This window comes from Bos grunniens, chromosome 10, assembly GCF_055505025.1.
Source record: "Bos grunniens cultivar Pamir isolate PY7600 chromosome 10, Bosgru_T2T1.0, whole genome shotgun sequence".
Classification (NCBI taxonomy): domain Eukaryota; kingdom Metazoa; phylum Chordata; class Mammalia; order Artiodactyla; family Bovidae; genus Bos; species Bos grunniens.
Window position 1 is genome coordinate 75,530,395 of NC_141174.1, and position 24,235 is coordinate 75,554,629.

The 24,235-nt window shown below is 37.2% G+C and overlaps 2 protein-coding genes across 2 annotated transcripts; both read left to right on the plus strand.

Annotated features, from left to right (window-relative positions):
- The first annotated feature begins 446 nt into the window (after window positions 1-446).
- Window positions 447-1,388, plus strand: LOC147364863 (olfactory receptor 4F3/4F16/4F29-like). The gene has a single exon (XM_086318988.1). It carries the CDS (start codon window positions 456-458, stop codon window positions 1,386-1,388), a length of 933 nt encoding a protein of 310 aa, XP_086175114.1. The 5' UTR covers window positions 447-455.
- A 20,114-nt stretch (window positions 1,389-21,502) lies between these two features.
- LOC147364864 (olfactory receptor 4F3/4F16/4F29-like) lies at window positions 21,503-22,435 on the plus strand. The gene has a single exon (XM_086318843.1). It carries the CDS (start codon window positions 21,503-21,505, stop codon window positions 22,433-22,435), a length of 933 nt encoding a protein of 310 aa, XP_086174969.1.
- The last annotated feature ends 1,800 nt before the right edge of the window (window positions 22,436-24,235 follow it).

Genomic DNA, 24,235 nt, shown 5'->3' on the forward strand with positions numbered 1-24,235 from the left:
TTCTCAGTGTCTCTGTGTCACATTTTGGTAATTTTCATAATATTTCAAAAATTTTCATTATTATTATATTTGTTATGGTGATTTATAATCAGGGTTGATCTATAATCAGTGATGTTGCTACTGTGACTCATTAAAGGCTCAGATGACAGCTAGCATTTTTTTAGCAAAACATGTATTTTTAACTTAAGGTATATATATTGTTTTATACAAAGTGCTATTACATATTTAATAGACTACAATATATTTTAACAAAGCTTTCATATGCACTGGGAAACTAAAGGTTCATATGACTTGATTTTCTGTAATATTTATTTTATTGCAGTGGTCTGCAACAGAATCCATCTTATCTCTGAGGTATACTTGTAATTAATGCCACTCTTATCACTAATAATAATAACTTCTTTCATATTTTCTTAGTTCTCATTATTTCAGCAGCAGCCCTGTTGGCTGGATTGATGGATGGAGGGAATCACTCGGTGTCTGAGTTTGTATTTCTGGGACTCAATTATTCATGGGAGTTCCAGCTGCTCCTCCTGGTGTTCTCCTCTGTGCTCTATGTGGGAAGCATGACTGGAAACATCCTCATTGTGTTTTCTGTGACTACTGATCCTCACTTACATTCCCCCATGTACTTCCTACTGGCCAGCCTCTCCTTCATTGACTTGGGAGCCTGCTCTATCACTTCTCCCAAGATGATCTATGACCTTTTCAGAAAGCGTAAAGTCATTTCTTTTGGAGGCTGCATTGCTCAGATCTTCATCCATGTCATTGGTGGGGTGGAGATGGTGCTGCTCATAGCCATGGTCTTTGACAGATATGTTGCCATATGTAAGCCTCTCCACTATCTGAGCATCATGAGCCCAAGGATGTGCATTTTGTTTCTGGCTGCTGCCTGGGCCCTTGGTGTCAGCCACTCACTGTTCCAGCTAGCATTTATTGTTAATTTGCCCTTCTGTGGTCCGAATGTATTGGACAGCCTTTACTGTGATCTTCCTCGGCTCCTCAGACTGGCCTGTACAGATACTTACAGACTTCAGTTCATGGTCACTGGCAATAGTGGGTTTATCTGTGTTAGTTCCTTCTTTATACTCCTCATCTCCTATATGTTCATCCTGTTAACTGTTTGGAAACGCTCCTCAGGTGGTTCATCCAAGGCCCTGTCCACTTTGTCAGCTCACATCACTGTGGTTATTTTGTTCTTTGGTCCAACCATGTTTGTCTATACATGGCCGCACCCCAATTCCCAAATGGACAAGTTTCTCGCTCTTTCTGATGCTGTTCTCACTCCTTTTTTAAATCCAGTCATCTACACATTCAGGAATAAAGAGATGAAGGTAGCAATGAAGAGAGCTTTCAGACCATTCGTGATTTTTAGGAAGATTTCATAAATAATGATAGAAGAATTTCATCCTGATCATCATGTCACCTGTATCTGAAATTTTAGAATTAGCTTTTTTTGTTCATTAGAGATTAATTTGAGTGTTACCACAGTCTTTAAGAATGCTCCTCTTCCTTAAAGATGATGAAGATTTAAACAAATAAAACTTTAATTCAAAACTTATGTTGATGCATATGGGATTGCACATATGTGTACTAATTATAATTATAAATCATTTCTTTCTAGGTAGTTTCTTTGCCTCTCTTTTCTCTTGTAACTATAAATTTATTATTATTTCAATATATCCATGTATTTACTCATAATCTGCCTCTTGAGGTAACTTATATGCTAATTATTCAATTACCATTAAATCTAAGTAGACTGTGAAAGGATAGATATGCATATTACAGTCTCCTGAGACTCACTGAACAGCAACAACAGCAATAACAAAGAGATATAATGAAAAAGTCGATAGAGACATTTAAGTCAAATCATAAAAAATACATAAATAATCCAAAAAAGAGACAACAAGGGGTAAAGAAAAGAACAAAAACTGGGAGAAACAGAAAATAAATGATAAAATGGTAAAGCTAAATGACCATTTTAATAATCTCATTAAATATAAAGGTCTGCATACTAATTGAAGACAAGTCATCAAATTAGGGGAAAAACCCTAAATATATGCTGTGTACAAGAAACTCACTTTAAATATTATATATATGTGTGTATATATGTATATATATATGTTATATGTAGAAGAATGGAAAGTATACCATGTAAATGCTAATCAAAAGAAAATGGGAGCAGTTATATCAGTTAGGAAACAGGAAACCTATGTAAGGCTATCAACCAATTTTATCCAGTAATCATTTGCAGAAAAACCTACCTGACAACAGCAAAATGTATACTCTTTTCTCAAGTGCACATGAAATATTCTTGAAGACAGAACATATTCTGGACAATAAAGCAGACTTACCAAATTAAAAGAATTAAAATTACACAAAAAAATTCTCTGAAAGTAATAGAATTAAACTAAAAATAAATGGAAAGATATCTGAAAATTCTCCTAATAATTGGAAATTAAACAGTATACTTCACATAATACATAGGTCATAAAGAAAGTGATAAGGGAAATTACAAAGTATGTGAGTTGAATGGAAATGAAAATACAATATCAAAATTGGTGGAATTTGGCTAGAGCAGTGTTTAAAAAGTTTATACAATTTAAAGCTAATATTAAAAAATAAAGAAATTATTAAACCAGTTAATATTTCACTTTAGGATGAGAAGAGAAAGTTAAATACGGATAAAGAGAATGAAGAAAACAATAATGATAATAGAAAAAAAAACTTCTTGAAAATAGAAAAATCTATAAAGAAATAACATTGAAACCAAAAGGAAAATTTTTTTCTAATTTTATTTTATTTTTAAACTTTACATAATTGTATTAGTTTTGCCAAATATCAAAATGAATCTGCCACAGGTATACATGTGTTCCCCATCCTGAACCCTCCTCCCTCCTCCCTCCCCATACCATCCCTCTAATTTTTGAGAAATATCAATACAATTGAAAGAGATTGCTGAGAAGGTTAAAATGTCATTATTAGAAGGGGAAAATATCTCACTATACTCTAGACACATCAAGAGAATAATCATAAGATATTATGAGTAACTTATGCCCATACTTTTAATTCTAATGAAATATTTTAATTCTTGAAAAATATGAAATATACAAGTTGACTTAAGTATAAACAAACAACTTGAATAGTTTTATATTAGCTAAGGAAATTGAATTCCTAGTTTAAAACCCTTCATCCAAAATCTCTAAAAGTCCAGATAAATTTTACTGGCAAATTCTGTCAGACATTTATGGAAGAGATATATCAATTTTACACAAATTTCCCAGAAAATCATAGGGAGGGAACTTCCCAACTTAGTTTCTGAGATCAACATTGCTGTGATATAAAAAAAAAAGACACTATAAGAAACAAAGAAAAACAAAAAAATACAGATTAATATCCACCATAAACAGAGACACCAAATGCTCAACAAAGTATTTGACAGTCAGGATAGGATATAAATAGATGTGATAAATACATCATAACTAAGTGGGGTTTAGTCAAGGAATGAAAGGCAGGCTGAAGAGTTCAGTATCAATTGACAGAAAAAAAGATTTAAAACTACATGATTGTCTTAATAGATGTAAAAAGAAAAGGACAAAATTAAATACCTAGGGGCTTCCTTAGTATCTCAGTCAGTAAAGAATCCACCTGCAATGCAGGAGACCTGAGTTCACTCCCTGGGTCAGGAAGATCCCTTGGAGGAGGAAATGGCAATCCACACCAGTATTCTTGCCTGGGAAATCCCATGGACAGAGGGACCTGGTGGGCTACTGTCCATGAGGTCTCAAGAGTCAGACACGACTTACCAACTAAACCACTATTCATGATAAAAATTCTCAATAAAGGGAAAAAAGGAATTTCCTTAATCTGATTAAGACCATCAACAAAATCTTACAGCTAACATTATACTCATTGGTGAAAGACTGAATATTTCATTCTAAGACTGGGAACAAGGCAAAGATCTGCATCCTTACCACTCCTACTTATAATCACACTAGATATCCCAGCCAGTGGAATAAGGCAAGAGAAGAAGAGACATGCAGTTTAGAAAGGAAGAAATAAAATTGTCTCCATGCACTAAAGATAAGATTTTCTATATAGTAAATTCTAATGAATGTGTAAAACAAGCTTCAAAAACTAAAGTGAGCTCTGTAATATATAAAATTCAGTTGTATTTCTACATACTGGAGATGAACAGTTGGAAACCAAAATATTTATTTTAAAGATGACATTTATGATAGCACTTATAAACATGGAATACTTAACTGTAGATATAACAAGTGTATGCTGATAATTACAAAACACTGATGCAATAAATCAAAAAATATATAAGGTGGCTGAGATGGTAAAGAATCTGCCTTCAGTGCAGGAGACCTGGGTTCGATTCCTGGGTTGGGAAGATTCTCTGGAGGACGGTGTGGCAACCCACTCCAGTATTGTTGCCTGGAGAACCTCCATGGACAGAGGAGCCTTCTGGGCTATAGTCCATGGGGTCGCAAAGAGTTGGACACAACAGAGTGACTAAGCACATCAGAAATCATAAATTAGAACACTGTGACGTTAGTCATATGTCAATTCTTGCCAAAGTCATCCATAGATTCAACAAAGTCCCAGTCAAAACACCATCATTGTCAGGTTTTGGTATTAGGGTGATGGTGGCCTCATAGAATGAGTTTGGAAGTTTACCTTCCTCTGAAATTTTCTGGAAGAGTTTGAGTAGGATAGGTGTCAGCTCTTCTCTAAATTTTTGGTAGAATTCAGCTGTGAAGCCGTCTGGTCCTGGGCTTTTGTTTGCTGGAAGATTTCTGATTACAGTTTCAATTTCTGTGCTTGTGATGGGTCTGTTAAGATTTTCTATTTCTTCCTCGTTCAGTTTTCGGAAGTTGTACTTTTCTAAGAATTTGTCCGTTTCTTCCACGTTGTCCATTTTATTGGCATATAATTGTTGAGAGTAGTCTCTTATGATCCTTTGTATCTGTGTTGTCTGTTGTGATCTCTCCATTTTCATTTCTAATTTTATTGATTTGATTTTTCTCCCTTTGTTTCTTTATGAGTCTGGCTAATGGTTTGACAATTTTATTTATCCTTTCAAAGAACCAGCTTTTGGCTTTGTTGACTTTTGCTATGGTCTCTTTTGTTTCTTTTGCATTTATTACTGCCCTAATTTTTAAGATTTCTTTCCTTCTACTAACCCTGGGGTTCTTCATTTCTTCCTTTTCTAGTTGCTTTAGGTGTAGAGTTAGGTTATTTATATGACTTTTTTCTTGTTCCTTGAGGTATGCCTGTATTGCTATGAACTATTCCCTTAGCACTGCTTTTACAATGTCCTATAGGTTTTGGGTTGTTGTGTTTTCATTTTCATTCATTTCTATGCATATTTTGATTTCTTCTGTGATTTGTTGGTTATTCAGCAGCATGTTGTTCAGCCTCCATATGTTGGAATTTTTAAAAGTTTTTCTCCTGTAATTGACATCTAATCTTACTGCACTGTGGTCAGAAAAGATGCTTGGAATAATTTCAATTTTTTTGAATTTACCAAGGCTAGATTTATAGCCCAGGATGTGATCTATCCTGGAGAAGGTTCCATGTGCGCTTGAGAAAAAGGTGAAATTCATTGTTTTGGGATGAAATGCCCTATAGATATCAAATAGGTCTAACTGGTCTATTTTATCATTTAAAGATTGTGTTTCTTTGTTAATTTTCTGTTTAGTTGATGTATCCATAGGTGTGAGTGGGGTATTAAAGCCTCCCACTATTATTATGTTATTTAATTTCTCCTTTCATACTTGTTAGCATTTGTCTTACATATTGCGGTGCTCCTATGTTGGGTGCATATATATTTATAATTGTTATATCTTCTTCTTGGATTGATCCTTTGATCATTAGGTAGTGTCCTTCTTTGTCTCTTTTTACAGCCTTTGTTTTAAAGTCTATTTTATGTGATATGAGTATTGCTACTCTTGCTTTCTTTTGGTCTCTATTTGCATGGAAAATCTTTTTCCAGCCCTTCACTTTCAGTCTGTATGTGTCCCCTGTTTTGAGGTGGGTCTCTTGTAGACAACATATATAGGGGTCTTGTTTTTGTATCCATTCAGCCAGTCTTTGTCTTTTGGTTGGGGCATTCAACCCATTTACATTTAAGGTAATTATTGATAAGTATGATCCCATTGCTATTTACGTTATTGTTTTGGGTTCAAGTTTATATACCGTTTATACAGGCCAATATCACTGATGAACATAGTTGCAAAAATCCTTAACAAAATTCTAGCAATCAGAATCCAACAACACATTAAAAAGATCATACACCATGACCAAGTGGGCTTTATCCAAGGGATGCAAGGATTCTTCAATATCCGCAACATTAACCACATTAACAAATTGAAAAATAAAGGCCATATGATTATCTCAATAGATGCAGAAAAAGCCTTGGATAAAATTCAACATCCATTTATAATAAAAACTCTCCAGAAAGCAGGAATAGAAGGAACATACCTCAACATAATAAAAGCTATATATGACAAACCCACAGCAAACATTATCCTCAATGGTGAAAAATTGAAAGCATTTCCCCTAAAGTCAGGAACAAGACAAGGGTGCTCATTCTCACCACTACTATTCAACATAATTTTGGAAGTTTTGGCCACAGCAATCAGAGCAGAAGAAGAAATAAAGGGAATCCAAATTGGAAAAGAAGAAGTAAAACTCTCACTGTTTGCAGATGACATGATCCTCTACATAGAAAACCCTAAAGACTCCACCAGAAAATTACTAGAGCTAATCAATGCATATAGTAAAGTTGCAGGATGTAAAATCAACACACAGAAATCCCTTGCATTCCTATACACTAATAATGAGAAAACAGAAAGAGAAATTAAGGAAACAATTCCATTCACCATTGCAACAAAAAGAATAAAATACTTAGGACTATATCAACCTAAAGAAACTAAAGATTTATATATAAAAAACTATAAAACACTGGTGAAAGAAATCAAAGAGGACACTAATAGATGGAGAAATATACCATGTTCATGGATTGGAAAGAATCAATATAGTGAAAATGAATATACTACCCAAAGCAATCTATAGATTCAATGCAATCCCTATCAAGCTACCAACAGTATTTTTCACAGAGCTAGAACAAATAATTTCACAATTTGTATGGAAATACAAAAATCCTCAAATAGCCAAAGCAATCTTGAGAAAGAAGAACGGAATTGGAGGAATCAACCTGCCTGACTTCAGGCTCTACTACAAAGCCACAGTCATCAAGACAGTATGGTACTGGCACAAAGACAGAAATATAGATCAATGGAACAAAATAGAAAGCCCAGAGATAAACCCATGCACCTATGGATATCTTCTCTTTGACAAAGGAGGCAAGAATATACAATAGAGAAAACACAATCTCTTTATTGAGTGGTGCTGGGAAAACTGGTCAACCACTTGTAAAAGAATGAAACTAGAACACTTTCTAACACCATATACAAAAATAAACTCAAAATGGATTAAAGATCTAAATGTAAGACCAGAAACTATAAAACTCCTAGAGGAGAACATAGGCAAAACACTCTCAGACATACATCACAGCAGGATCCTCTATGACCCACCTCCCAGAATATTGGAAATAAAAGCAAAAATAAACAAATGGGATCTAATTAAAATTAAAAGCTTCTGCACAACAAAAGAAACTATAAGCAAGGTGAAAAGACAGCCTTCAGAATGGGAGAAAATAATAGCAAATGAAGCAACCGACAAATAATTAAACCAAAAATATATAAGCAACTCCTGCAGCTCAATTCCAGAAAAATAAGTGACCCAATCAAAAAATGGGCCAAAGAACTAAACAGACATTTCTCCAAAGAAGACATACAGATGGCTAACAAACACATGAAAAGATGCTCAACATCACTCATTATCAGAGAAATGCAAATCAAAACCACAATGAGGTACCATTTCACGCCAGTCACAATGGCTGTGATCCAAAAGTCTACAAGCAATAAATGCTGGAGAGGGTGTGGAGAAAAGGGAACCCTCGTACACTGTTGGTGAGAATGCAAACTAGTACAGCCACTATGGAGAACAGTGTGGAGATTCCTTAAAAAACTGGAAATAGAACTGCCATATGATCCAGCAATCCCACTGCTGGGCATACACACCGAGGAAACCAGAACTGGGGTACACGTGTGCCCCAATGTTCATCGCAGCACTGTTTTTAATAGCCAGGACATGGAAGCAACCTAGATGTCCATCAGCAGATGAATGGATAAAGAAAGCAGTGGTACATATACACAATGGAGTATTACTCAGCCATTAAACAGAATGCATTTGAATTAGTTCTAATGAAGTGGATGAAATTGGAGCAATTATACACAGTGAAGTAAGCCAGGAAGAAAAACGCCAATACAGTATACTAATGCATATATATGGAATTTAGAAAGATGGTAATGATAACTCTGTATGTGAGACAGCAAAAGAGACACAGAAGTATAGAACAGTCTTTTGGACTCTATGGGAGAGGGGGGGGGGTTGATTTGGGAGAATGGCATTAAAAAATGTATAATATCATATAAGAAATGAATCACCAGTCCAGGTTCGATGCAGGATACAGGAAGCGTGGGGCTGGTGTACTGGGATGACCCAGAGGGATGGTATGGGGAGGGAGGTGGGAGGGGGGTTCAGGATGGGGAACACATGTACACCCATGGCAGATGCATGTTGATGTATGGCAAAACCAATACAATATAGTTACATTAAAAAAAAATCAGATTTTTAAAGATATCAACAAACAGATTTTAAAATCTTTATGGAAATGCAAAGGAACTATAATAGCCAAAATAAATTTTTAAAAAGTAAAATTGAATTTTAAAATGTATACATAGATCAAGTAACAGAAAGAAGAATCAAGAAATAAACCTACAAATATGTTAAAACACAATTCAATGGAGAACAGGGAGTTGTTTCAACAAATCGTGCTGAAATAAACATTTATAAGGGCTACCCAGTTGGCACAGTGGTGAAGAATCTGCCTGCCAGTGCAGGAGATGCAAGAGATGTGGGTTGGATCCCAGGGCTGGGAAGATCCCATGGAGTAGGAAATGGCAACCTGCTCCAGTATTCCTGCCTGGAAAATTCCATGGATAGAGAAGCCTGGCTGGCTATGTAGTTAGAAAGAGTCAGACATTGAGCACACACAAACAAACATTCATAATGAAAATTAAATCTCAAGCTATATCTGACACCTTTTTAACTCAAAAATGGTCATAAATGTAAAATCTAAAACAATAAAACCTCTAGAAGAAAGTATTAGAGAAAATTTAGTCACCTGAAGCTAGTAAAGATTTCTGAGATATGAAACCAAAAACATAAAATACAAAAAGTTATAAATTGTTCTTCAGCAAAATTGAAAATGTCTGCTCTGTTAATGAAATGACAACCCATATAAGTGGGATGAGTATATTTGCATATCACATATCTGAAAAATGACTTGTATTTTGAATCCATAGGGAACTCTCAGTAATTAAAAAAAGATGCAATTTAAAGTAACAAAAGGCTTGAACAGATACTTTACCAAACAAAATCTGTAACTTAAGGAAGAAAGAGTATAAAAATTGGATAAAGTTCTAAATTCATATATAGGCCAACCCTTTGATATCTATGTAATTTAGATAATCTGTCTAAGAATATGTAACTACATCTACTTCACAGTGTGGTTGTGGAGATTTAACAGACTGTGCATGAAAGTGTTATTTCTGAAGTCAATTTAACCTCAATTCCTTATATATTCTCTCTACCTTTTTTCATGGAATATTGTATGGTTTTATCTCCATGTACTGGGCTTCTCTGGTGGCTCAGATGGTAAAGAATCTGCCTGCAGTGCAGGAGAACCAGGTTCAGTCCCTGGGTTGAGAAGATCCCCTGGAGAAGGGAATGGCAACCCACTCCAGTATTCTTGCCTGGAAAATTCCATTGACAGAGAAGCCTCGTAGGCACAGTCCATGGGGTCACAAAGAGTCAGACAGGACTGAGTGACTAACACTTTCACTATTATTCTTATTATATATTTTGTGTTTAAGTTGAATATTATTGTAATATCAACATAGAAATGATGAGATTATTATACTAACACATATATATGGAATTTAGAAAGATGGTAACAGTAACCCTGTATACGAGACAGCAAAAGAGACACTGATGTATAGAACAGTCTTTTGGACTCTGTGGGAGAGGGAGAGGGTGGGATGATTTGGGAGAATGGCATTGAAATATGTATAATATCATATATGAAATGAGTCGCCAGTCCATGTTCAATGCATGATACTGGATGCTTGGGGCTGGTGCAATGGGACGACCCAGAGGGATGGTATGGGGAGGGAGGAGGGAGGAGGGTTCAGGATGGGGAACACATGTATACCTGTGGCGGATTCATTTTGATATATGGCAAAACCAATACAATATTTTAAAGTTAAAAAATAAAATAAAAATGCTGCTGTGGCATTTACCTTTAATCATCATAAAGATTAAAATAGCTCTAAAACATGTTCAGTGGTACCTTTGTCATAAGAAACCTGAATGTCTCATTTTTCCTCATTTACAGCTTCTTTGCCTGGCTACAGTAGGAAAACCAAAACGACCACAGGTGATAATCCCCCAGGCCAACTGACTTCACTTTAGCAGTCCCAGATCTCCACAGCATCACTTGGTCACTACCCTCTGGGGTTGTAATTAGCTGCTGCTTTGAGTGTTTTATACTATTCGTGTGTGTCTGTAATGATCCTGCATAGGACCTGGTTGATTTTGGGAGAACTATATCTGTCTGAATCTTTAATGATGGTGTTTTCTTAGTTCCCTTGACAAAACAGGTAGGTGGGGCAAAAATAAAATCAGTAGTGAATAAATTACTACTAGCCAAGTTTTCTGTATTCCAGGAATGTAAAAACTGAGTTTTTCTGTAGCTCGCTGTGATGTTAACCTTCTGTGGAAGTTTTCTGCCTGCACTAGAGAAGGAGGATAGAGTAGGGATCAGGCCCATGAAGAGGAGTCATGTATATGGACAGTTGAAGGTATGAGTTAGGGGAAGTGCACAACAAGCCTTCAAAGAATGAGCATAAATCTGTAGAAGAATATCAGGGAATGCTCATCTTCTTTTCTAAGTATCTCAAGTGTTGGTCCTTACGTTAAAATTTTAATTTTTTTGGTATCGTGTGTTTTTCTTTCTGGCCTGTGATTTATTGTCAGTCTGAGTATATCGTTGTACTATACAGTGACTAGAAATGTTTCAGCCCTTTGTAACCTCCTGTTTCGCCTGCCATTTTATTTCTCTGTCTTTTCATCTAATAGTTAAAGTTCTTTTTGGTTGATTTCAAGCTGCTGAGCATTGCTGGTATGTGTTACAATAGAGTGGCATGTAGAGTCTCTGAAAACTTTGTCTTCTAGCCCCTGCTGCTGCTGCTAAGTCACTTCAGTCGTGTCTCACTCTGTGCGACCCCATAGAGGCAGCCCACCAGTCTTCCCCATCCCTGGGATTCTCCAGGCAAGAACACGGGAGTGGGTTGCCATTTCCTTCTCCAATGCATGAAAGTGAAAAGTGAAAGTGAAGTCGCTCAGTCGTGTCTGACTCTGAGTGACCCCATGGACTGCAGCCTACCAGGCTCTTCCGTCCATGGGATTTTCCAGGCAAGAGTACTGGAGTGGGGTGCTATTGCCTTCTTCGTTCTAGCCCCAATGGCGTCCTTTTATTCATTCATTCATTCTTTGACAACTCATCACATTTATTATATGATTAATTCCTTAATGAACCCATTTGATATTTATAGTGTGTGCCTATGATACACTGGCCCTAAACCACCTGTTTCCAAAGTAGAAAACATATGTCAACTGGTATCTCAATTTATTTTATTTCTTCCCTTTACTCTATCATCCCACTCTCTTCACTGTCCCATCATTTCTCTATTCCCTCCCTTAGTTCTCAGTTTTCATGCTTGGTTCTTGATTCACTCTTCTTGATTCACTTTTTGGCTTCTATGGCTCACAACCCATTGTCCTCCTGTCTCCCGGATTGTTCTGCCCAAGTCTTTGGCTCCTTTGCTTCCTTTCACACTATCAGTGTAACGTTCTACATGGTGGGATCTTTGCTTTATTTCATTTATCTTGTCTTTTCCCTCTGTACTCTTGCTCTCAGAGAACTAATTCACTCTTATATATTAATTTATCACTCTTACGTGAGTTATGATACAATTATGTCTTGAATCTATACTTCTTTCCATATATCCTGTCCCATATTTCCACCTGGTATCTCACTAATAACTTAAACTCTAATTGCTTAATATAAACATGATAATCTATTTTCTCCACCTTTGTAAATTCCATGTCCAACTACCCTCTTTTAAAAAATGAATCCACAATTGTCCTATTCATCCACACATCTTGGTGTCACTTTTGACTTCTGTCTTTCATGTTCACATCAACTTTAATACATCACCAGTTTCTCTGGGTTTTTACTTCTCAATATTTCTCTCTTCTGTATCAATACTGTTGCAGATCAACTATGTAGTCCTCGTCAGCAGCATGGCCTCCCAGATCTGCTTTATTTCATCATTCTCTTAAGAGGATTCCCTGCTTCCATTGCTTCTTTCCTCCAGTTGCCTTATCACAGTAGTGGGTAGAGTATCTGCCTTAATAACTAGCCTCATCATCAATTTCTTGCACACTCTTTGTCATTGACTTCCTGTAATTATTTAATGTCTTGAATAACTGAGATTAGTTCTCAATGTCAGGCAGAAACTAATCTGTACCAGTCTTTCTTCTCTTTTCTGAAACAATGTCTATGAAATAGACAATCTGCATGCTTCACCATTAACCTAGTGAATTAACCTAATGAATACATAACCAAAGTTATGTATTTTTAATATTTTACCATTTGATTGAAATGACATTTTAGATCCCATGTTCATATATTGTACTATTTACCATGTCTTAAAAGTATATACAGTGTTATATTTGCTATGCTGTCTTTTTTAATCTTTGGAATTACCTTTTCCCACTCTTCTCATATTTTAGAGATCTATTCCACTTCTGTGACCTACATCACACAATGCCTGATGTATATTTACATATGTGTTTGATAAAGATTGACTTTGTACAAGATTGGTCTTTTACGAGACCTAGTATATAGAAAGCAAATTCATTTTAAATTAACAAAATGAATAAGTGAGGAGATAAGAATGGGAAAAGAACATTATTAAGACTTCAGTCTTGAATAACCATTTGACTTTATTATATGCCTAAACTGCTTCTTTTTTTTCACTTGTACAGTCAAAGTGAAAGTCACAACTAAAGAATTTAATATGCCAAATGAAAAAGACAGTTTGGAGAAAATTGTATTTTCCTTAGCAGCTGATATTGCATACTTTGGCTTCCTTGTCTCAGCAGATCAATACATATTTGCTCCTGGATGGACCCAGCCTTCAGAAATCCCTTGAAGCACCTGCTCTTTCCCTTTCTTCTTACTTGCCCCACTTTTAACCATAAAGACAAGAGAAATATCCACTGTTAGGGAAAAGTTAACTTTTTTAATATGAGAAATTGAAATTTATGGCTTTGGATTATTGGGATGGCAGTAGTGAAAAGGTCACAACCTGATGAGAGCACTAAGCTTCTTCCTGCAACCTTAGGCTCTCTGGTTAATACATTCCTTGAGAAGTAAAAGTATTTGGGAAATGTTCTTAATTGATTGGGTGCAAGTGTAGGCATAAATAAGGTCTAGTTTAAATGTTAATAATTTAGAATAATGAAGGATTCAGAATATCAGGAATAATTATTTATACTTAATAGCCACTTAGGGCTTCCCAGGTGGCACTAGTGGTAAAGAACCCACTTGTCAATGCAGGAGACATAAAAGACTTGGGTTCAATCCCTGGGTGGGGAAGATCCCTTGGAGGAGGGCATGGCAACCCATTCCAGTATTCTTACCTGGAGAATCCCATGGACAGAGGAGTCTGGAGTGCTACAGTCCATAGGATTTCAGAGTCAGAACTGACAGAAGCAACTGACCACGCACGCATATGTGCTAGGTTATGAGGTAGGTATGTTTACATACATATCATATATTTCTCACAACAACCTACAAGGGAGGTATTATTATCTCAATGAGAAATAGTGAGAAAACTGAATCTCAGATAAAGTAACTTTTCCATGCTTACACAGCAAATTTGCAGCTGAGCTTCAACTAAAATATAAAAGACTAATGCCAAAGTCCAAGCTATTAACCATTCCACTATAATGCATGAAAGGAAATCTGTGAATTTTTGCATTTTTGGACTGAGGAAATTAAGAGATGAATGTTTGAAAATGATTTCTGGACTTTTTAATATGAACATATAGCCATGTGATAAATCCACCACATAGAAGAACCACACCTTTGAAAATAACAATACTGTGACCCTAATAACAGATGCTGCCCAGACAGAGAGCCCTCCTGGGATGGTAGAATATAAAGAAAACATACATGGGGGAGAATTTTATGTGCTTGTTGTCTATTGTCCTGTACACCTTTTTCTGCTTAGTATATGATAGACTCCTCAAGTCATAATAAGAGTTGAATTTTTTTACTGTGAATTAAATGTATATATCATTGTGCAGTGTGAAGGCAACCTGCCATTCATTATCAAGTGTGGTTTTCACAGAAACTCTGTGAGCCTGACTGGGCAGGTAATAGAACCATCTGCCTTCCTTAAATGCAACCCAATGTTGCAAAGTCAGGAGCAGCCCTGAATCAATGAATTAAAGGTGAGAGGGTGATGTTCTCCTTAACTGACTTGGGTTCTCAGAAATAGAGGCATCGTATTTCACACTCTCTGAACCCTTATGTGTTCTCTCTGTTCTCCTCTTGCTTCTTTTTTTTTGTTGTTTTTTGTCATTGTGCATATATTTTCTAATTTCTCCTCTATCCAATCTTTAAGATTTTATTTTGAATTTTATTTTAAAATTTTATTTAAAATTTATTTTATTTATTTTAATAATAAACTTTATTTTATTTTAGTTTAAAATTTTATTTTAAATTCTCCTCTATCCAATCTTTAAGAATTTATTTTAAATTCATTCTTTCTCTCTATTTTATTTTTCTATGCACCCATAAACTTTTGGAAAACAGGTTGAGTGCTGGCTATTGGTTTGGAGATGAATGCTAGCTAATCCCCAACGAGAAATGTGTTGTAAAGCTATAGGTGTCTTCTCACTGGAAGTCTAATGGTCTGGTCTACTCTAAGTTTTTAAGTAAGAAACTTTCCCTTAAGTGTATTTAAACTATTGAAAAAGATGATGGGGAGAATCAAGAATAATAAAGATGGAACGACTTTAATACAGCCTTGGGTTATTAATGCCTGTGTGCTCAGTTGCTCAGTCGTGTCTAACTCTTTGTGACCCTATGCACTTTTGCCTGCCAGACTTCTCTGTTCATGGGATTTCCTGTGCAAGAATACTAAAGTGGGTTGTCATTTCCTCTTCCAGGGGCTCTTCCTAACCCAAGGATAGAACCCGGGTCTCCTGCATCTCCTGCATTGGCAGGCAGATACTTTACTACTGAATCACCCATAACCTCTCAATCGAGAACTATCTTTTGATTTTCTATGTGTCTGGGTATATACCATGAACTGTATACATGTGAATAATGGTGCTTGTTTGTGTGCTGAATCACCTCAGTCTTGTCCAACTCTTTGCAACCCTGTGGACTGTAGCATGCCATGCACCTCTGTCCATGGGATTCTCCAGACAAGAATACTGGAGTGGGTTGCCATGCCCTCTTCCAGGGGATATTCTTGAGCCAGGAACTGAACTTGTGTCTTGTTTCTCATGCATTGCAGGCAGACTCTACCCACTGAGCAACCTGGGTAGCCTGTGAATAATGGTAGTTAATATTAAAGAGCATTTTCATATTATGTAATTCAAGATATTTACCAAAATTTGTATATATCTTCCTTCTTGCTTTCAGTAATTCTTCTAGACCCAGATAAGTATCTATGCCCTTGGAGCAGCTTAGCCACCTGGTATTGCTGACAGAAGTTATCTTCTATACTTGAATCTCTAGAACACACTTCCACCACTTCCCCCGCCCCCACCCCAAATCATCAAAATCTCACTATTCAATTGACATATTGTATTCTGCATTCAGTTCAGTTCAGTTCAGTCACTCAGTCGTGTCTGACTCTTTGCTACCCCATGAATTGCAGCACGCCAGGCCTCCCTGTCCATCACCAACTCCTGGAGTTCACTCAAACTCACGTCCATTGAGTCGGTGATGCCATCCAGCCATCTTATCCTCTGTTGTCCCCTTCTTCTCCTGCCTTCAATCTTTCCCAGCATCAGGGTCTTTTCCAATGAGAGAGCTCTTCCCATCACGTGGCCAAAGTATTGGAGTTCCAGCTCCAACATCAGAACTTCCAATGAACACTCAGGACTGATATCTTTTAGGATGGACTGGTTGGATCTCCTTGCAGTCCAAGAGTCTTCTCCAACACCACAGTTCAAAAGCATCAATTCTTTGGCACTCAGCTTTCTTTATAGTCCAACTCTCACATCCATACATGACAACTGGAAAAACTATAGCCTTGACTAGATGGTCTTTTGTTGACAAAGTAATGTCTCTGCTTTATAATATGCTGTCTAGGTTGGTCATAACTTTCCTTCCGAGGAGTAAGTGTCTTTTAATTTCATGGCTGCAGTCACCATCTGTAGTGATTTTGGAGCCCAGAAAAACAAAGTCAGCCACTGTTTCCCCATCTATTTCCCATGAAGTGATGGGACCAGATGCCATGATCTTCGTTTTCTGAATGTTGAGCTTTAAGCCAACTTTTTCACTCCCCTCTTTCACTTTCATTGAGAGGCTCTTTAGTTCTTCACTTTCTGCCATAAGGGTGGTGTCATCTGCATATCTGAGGTTATTAATAATTCTCCCTGCAATCTTGATTACAGCTTGTGCTTCTTCCAGCCTAACATTTCTCATGATGTACTCTGCATATAAGTTAAATAAGCAGGATGACAATATACAGCCTTGATGAATTCCTTTTCCTATTTGGAACCAGTCTGTTGTTCCACTTCCAGTTCTAACTGTTGCTTCCTGGCCTGCATACAGGTTTCTCAAGAGGCAGATCAGGTGGTCTGGTATTCCCATATCTTTCAGAATATCCCACAGTTTATTGTGATCCACACAGTCAAAGGCTTTGGCATAGTCAATAAAGCAGAAATAGATGGTTTTCTGGAACTCTCTTGCTTTTTTGATGATCCAGCAGATGTTGACAATTTGATCTCTGGTTCCTCTGTCTTTTATAAATCCAGCTTGAACATCTGGAAGTTCATGGTTCAGGTATTGCTGAAGCATGGCTTGGAGAATTTTAAACATCACTTTACTAGTGTGTGAGATGAGTGCAATTGTGTGGTAGTTTGAGCATTCTTTGGCATTGCCTTTCTTTGGGATTGGAATGAAAACTGACCTTTTCCAGTCCTGTGGCCACTGCTGAGTTTTCCAAATTTGCTGGCATATTGAGTGCAGCACTTTCACAGCATCATCTTTCGGGATTTGAAATAGCTCCACTGGGATTCCATCACCTCCACTAGCTTTGATTGTAGTGATGCTTCCTAAGCCCCACTTGATTTCACATTCCAGGATGTCTGGCTCTCAGTGAGTGGTCACACCAGTGATTATCTAGGTCGTGAAGATCTTTTTTGTACAGTTCTTCTGTGTATTTTTGCCACCTCTTCTTAATATCTTCTGCTTCTGTTATGTCCCTACCATATCTGTACTTCATTTAGCCCATCTCTGCATGAAATGTTCCCTTGGTATCTCTAATTTTCTTGAAGAGATCTCTAGTCTTTCCCATTCTGTTGTTTTCCTCTATTTGCATTGATCGCTGAGGAAGGCTTTCTTATCTCTCCCCGCTATTTTTGAAACTCTGCATTTAAATGGGTATGTCTTTCCTTTTCTCTTTTGCTTTTTGCCTCCCTTCTTTTCACAGCTATTTGTAAGGCCTCTTCAGACAGCCATATTGCTTTTTTTGCATTTCTTTTCCATGGGGATGGTCTTGCTCCCTGTCTCCTGTACAATGTCCCGAACCTCCATCCATAGTTCATCAGGCATTCTGTCTATCCGATCAGGTCCCTTAAGTCTATTTCTCACTTCCATTGTATAGTCATAAGGGATTTGATTTAGGTCATACCTGAATGGTCTAGTGGTTTTCTCCACTTTCTCAAATTTCAGTCTGAATTTGGCAATAAGGTGTTCATGGTCTGAGCCACAGTCAGCCCCGTGTCTTGTTTCTGCAGACTGTATAGAGCTTCTCCATCTTTGGCTGCAAATAATATAATCAATCTGATTTTGGTGTCGACCATCTGGTGATGTCCATGTATAGAGTCTTCTCTTGTGTTGTTGGAAGTGGGTGTTTGTTATGACCAGTGCATTTTCTTGGCAAAACTCTATTAGTCTTTGCCCTGCTTCATTCCGTATTCCAAGGCCAAATTTGCCTGTTACTCCAGGTGTTTCTTGCCTTCCTACTTTTACATTCCAGTCCCCTATAATGAAAAGGACATCTTTTTTGGGTGTTAGTTCTAAAAGGTCTTGTAGGTCTTCATAGAACCGTTCAACTTTAGCTTCTTCAGCATTACTGGTTGGGGCATAGACTTGGATTACTGTGATATTGAATGGTTTGCCTTGGAAACGAACAGAGATCATTCTGTCGTTTTGGAGATTACATCCAAGTACTGCATTTTGGACTCTTTTGTTGACCATGATGGCCACTCCATTTTTTCTGAGGGATTCCTGCCAGCAGTAGTAGATATAATGGTCATCTGAGTTAAATTCACCCATTCCAGTCCATTTCAGTTCGCTGATTCCTAGAATGTCAACATTCACTCTTGCCATCTTTTGTTTGACCACTTCCAATTTGCCTTGATTTATGGACCTGATATTCCAGGTTCCTATGCAATATTGCTCTTTACAGTATCAGACCTTGCTTCTATCACCAGTCACATCCACAGCTGGGTATTCTTTTTGCTTTGGCTCCATCTCTTCATTCTTTCTTGAGTTATTTCTCCACTGATCTCCAGTAGCATATTGGGTACCTACTGACCTGGGGAGTTTCTGTTTCAATAATGTTAATAATGGATAGTGTATGAATACCTCTGGTTAGTTTTGATTTTCACCAAGAAAAAATATTTATTTATTTATTTATTTATTTATTTTTGTTAACTTGATCATTTTCTCTAGAGTCAATCTTTCTAGAATAAGAATCAACAGACCTAGCTTTTGGTTTCCAGTTCTTCCAGTTATGTAAACCTGGATGTGGCCTCATGTTTTTCATGTGAATGATAACCATCTTGGACAAAATGGCCCATATATAATTCCACAATAGCTTTTCATCTCATAATACTGAGAACATGTGCTTTTCGTCACCAAAACCTTGGTCCTTTTTCAGTAATTACTGAGTTTCTTGTCTTCCCCCCATCTTGTGCCTCCACTACCTTCCTCTGCATGTCTATCCCATAAATTTTATCCCCTGGTGACTCTCTCCAACTTGATGAGCAGCAGAAATTGGTTGCTCCCTGCACCCTACTCCAAGCCTCAGGTTTCTGGTAACAGAAAGTGTGCACGTTAAGACTGTGGACCATTGGATTCGGAGATGATAGTGTAGTTAATATATGTAGATGAGAATAGAAAGACATTCATCCCAATGATGCTGACCCAGAATTGGAGTCAGAATATAGTGACAGAGTCAGTTGTGTAGTCTGTGATGAAAGAGGGCACCAGTCAGATGGCCCTTTGAGTGAGAAGGTCTGAAGTTGTACCTAAAAAATGAAAGATATCAGTATACCTGTTCTACTGCATTTCATTAAGTCCTAGATAAATTAACCTCTAGCAGATGTTTTCAGGGACTGCTCTATTCTAGAAGGAGTGGTTGAGACGGGTGTCTGCACACAGAGAAACACAACACCATTGTCTGCTTACCCTCCACCTCACATATAAATACTATATGTATTAAAGAACTAACTAACTTTGTATATTATGATTTAAGATCAAGAAGGAATCTCATCTGCCCTCCTATAATGGGACTTATTAGTGTTTGATATTCCTCATATTTTATAATTATAAATAAAAAATATAAAATACAAATTGCCTTGAAGATAAAATACCTGACTAGATTTCAAAGTAAAATTAAGCAGGATAATATCAGCTATCTGAATAGGTTATCATGCAAGTGATAATACTTTAAAGCATAAGGGGGTATCAGTGAACATAAGAGATGACATTAAGGGAAAGCTGAGACACCGATGAATTACTACTTAATATCTCAACTATTCCAAGTGCTGACTTCAATACCTTCACATGTATGAACAGAAAAATGCTTTCAGAGATATTTTACATCATCTGTGGCTGCTTTAGAAATTTCTGCCTTAGCAGAAATTGCAGAAATTCCCCAAATATACATTTATTAGGTCTAGAGAAAGCTTTTCCCACCTAGCTGCTGTAGGCTCCATTATGAAAGTCTTACTGAGTTTTGAGTCCAGTTTAGGGATTTTGTAGTCATGAAAAATTACGTGGAAACTAGAGGCACCCAGAATAGCCATGGACATGATAAAATGTGATGGAAACAGTGGTTGTTTTATTTCTTATTGAAGTCCACATACTTCCCCTGCTTTACTATACTTGTGGGACCTCCAGTTTTACATACCACATTCTCTTTATTTTGTCTCAATCTACAGCTTATCCTGAGATAGGGATAAAAGACAGGAGACTATCAGTTCATGTCTCATGTAACTTTCAATCCAGGTGACAATCGACCAGTGAATCATGTTTTCCTCTCATCACTACTTTTTGTCAGTGAATTGTGAGAAAAGTGGATTGTGAGAATATATGTAAAAACATGATGGAATATTTTGGAAATGAGGAATAGTCAATATCAAAGGTGAAATTTAAAATCTTTACTTATTGGCTATGTCAGATCTTAGTTCCAGCACGTGGGATCTTTGATGCATTATGTGGGATCTTTTGTTGAGATGCACAGACTCTATAGCTGTGACTGCAGAGCACTGGCTCAGTTGCTCCGAGGTATGTGGGATCTTAGTTCCCCAAGCAGGGGTCAAACCCCTGTTCCCTGCATGACAAGGTGTACATCTGACCAGAGGACCACTAGGGAAGTCCCCAGAAGTGATATAAACAGCTGATGAATTCCATGGACACGTTGGAATCTTTTGTATTTGCCTACTCTTAATTTAAGAACAGAATGTTGAAGTGAGAGTATTTGTGATGATAGGTTTGAAGTACATTGCAGCTCAAACATTGTGATGATACTATGTTGATTGTTGTCTTTTTGCATGTGTATTTGAGGAATTGGATAGTTATATACTTTTCATTCATTATGAGAATACTGAAATCAGAAATTATCATCTCCATAATCACACTTTCCTCTTCATTTTCATATTTATCAGTATTTCAGTGGCAGCCCTGTTGGCTGGATCGATGGGTGGAGGGAATCACTCGGTGTCTGAGTTTGTGTTTCTGGGACTCACTCATTCATGGGGGATCCAGCTGCTCCTCCTGGTGTTCTCCTCTGTGCTGTATGTGGGAAGCATGACTGGAAACATCCTCATTGTGTTTTCTGTGACTACTGATCCTCACTTACATTCCCCCATGTACTTCCTACTGGCCAGCCTCTCCTTCATTGACTTGGGAGCCTGCTCTGTCACTTCTCCCAAGATGATCTATGACCTTTTCAGAAAGCGTAAAGTCATTTCTTTTGGAGGCTGCATTGCTCAGATCTTCTTCATCCATGTCATTGGTGTTGTGGAGATGGTGCTGCTCATAGCCATGGCCATTGACAGATATGTTGCCATATGTAAGCCTCTCCACTATCTGAGCATCATGAGCCCAAGGATGTGCATTTTGTTTCTGGCTGCTGCCTGGGCCCTTGGTGTCAGCCACTCACTGTTCCAGCTAGCATTTATTGTTAATTTGCCCTTCTGTGGTCCGAATGTATTGGACAGCCTTTACTGTGATCTTCCTCGGCTCCTCAGACTGGCCTGTACAGATACTTACAGACTTCAGTTCATGGTCACTGTCAATAGCGGGTTTATTTGTGTTAGTTCCTTCTTTATACTCCTCATCTCCTGTATGTTCATCCTGTTAACTGTTTGGAAACGCTCCTCAGGTGGTTCACCCAAGGCCCTCTCCACTTTGTCAGCTCACATCACTGTGGTTATTTTGTTTTTTGGTCCAACCATGTTTATCTATACATGGCCACACCCCAATTCCCAAATGGACAAGTTTCTTGCTCTTTCTGATGCTGTTCTCACTCCTTTTTTAAATCCAGTCATCTACACATTCAGGAACAAAGAGATGAAGGTAGCAATGAAGAGAGCTTTCAGACCATTCGTGAGTTTTAAGATTTCATAAATGATATTAAAAGGATTTTATCCTGATCATTATGTTGCCTGTATCTGGTATTATGAAATTAGCTCTTTCTAGTTCATTAGCTCTGAGTGTTACCACACTCTAAAAGACTGCTTCTCTTCCCTAAAGAGAATAAACATTCAGACAAATAAAACCTTAATTCAAAATTTATGTTTATTTATATGGGATTACACACATATGTTCTAATTATAATCATTTCATTCTAGCTAGTTTCTTTACTTCTCTTTTCTTTCAAAATTTTAAACTGATAATTGTTTCAATTTGTCCATATATTTACTCATAATCTACATCTTGAAGTAACCAAGATGCTAATTATTCCATTGATAATCTCCACATTTACCAAGAATGGGTCTTTTTCTCATTCCTTTGGTGAGTTGGATAATACTCACATGTCATCCAAGTCCTTCAGGTTTATTATATCAGTTATCTCTTTGTAATTTTGAGGATATAGATATCTTCTTCAGTAGGAAAATCTTCTGTTAAGATTCTCCCTCAACAAGTTACAAAGTACTGATTCCAGGCTAAGGAAATACCAGTCTCTCTGGCCTCATTGTCTTCTGCCTTTCTGCCTCTTTTCTCACTACTCTTTCTCTTAATTACCAATATTTTTTATTGGTGACATAAACCCTGTTGGGAAGATTTTTGAAAGCCTAAACAAATGACACTACTGGTTTCCTACTGTTCACATATAGGTATATTCATGAACCAATTATTCATTCTTTTATCTGTCTCCTAAAACCATTCATTTCTCTTTATATATGGCATTGTATTTATTCTGTATCTGGGATTGTTTCTAAGAATACGTTGAAGCACCTCAAGATGTATGGCCTGGAGGAGATAGAGATATGAATCAAATATTTTCAATGCAAATTTATAGAACATTTTGTAGTGCACTGTAAAAATCCAACATTAGTTTCCAGTGCTTGCCAAAGTGTCATACGTCCAGTATAGCCTATTTTTTCCATTTGTGTGCTGTGTGCTAAGTCACTCAGTTGTGCCCAACTCTTTGTGACCCCATGGACTGTATAGATTGCCAGGCTCCTCTGTCCACGGGATTCTTCAGGCAAGAATACTGGAATGGATTGCCATGCCCTCCTCCAGGGGATCTTCCTGACCTAGGGATCAAACCCACGTTCCTTAAGTCTCCTGCATTGGCAGACACTTTCTTCACCACTAGAACCACATGGGAAGCCCCAACATCCAGTCCAGATTCCTTCAAACCTACTCTGTACACAGGGATCCAAGTGATAGTCATAAATATCTAGTCTGTTCATATTGCCTTCCTTGGAGGAAGATTTTAAGTTTTCCTTGCCTTCTCATTCTCCTAGAAAGAGTATCCCACTACTTATTTCAGCCTCATCCTGTATAAATCTCCTCTCATTTTCTCTCAGTGTAGTTCCAGGTTTCACTCCCAGTGCCCACTCTGGCCTCAAGGGGAAGCACAGATTGTTTCCCCTTCAGGGAATCTTTTGTCTTCCATTCTTAGTCAACATCTATTTATCATTTAGATTTTAGCTCCAGTTGCGTCTTCAGGAAATCTTTACTGACTTTGTTGCTTACATCAAATCCTCTATTACAATATGACAGTGTAACTTTCATGTTTGCAATTTTGCATTTGTTTCTGTGGTTGTTTAACTAATATCTGCCTCTGCCTCTAGTATATAAAACCTCAAGATGGGAGAACTATCAATCAATTGCACTGGGCACAGTCCTGGCAACGGGGTAGTCAATAAATATTAAGATAACTTAATGAATTAATTTTATGCATTCTTTTATGTAATA

Coding starts and splice junctions, on each gene's coding strand:
- LOC147364863 (XM_086318988.1), top strand. CDS start 456: ATGGATGGAGGGAATCACTCGGTGTCTGAGTTTGTATTTCTGGGACTC.
- LOC147364864 (XM_086318843.1), top strand. CDS start 21,503: ATGGGTGGAGGGAATCACTCGGTGTCTGAGTTTGTGTTTCTGGGACTC.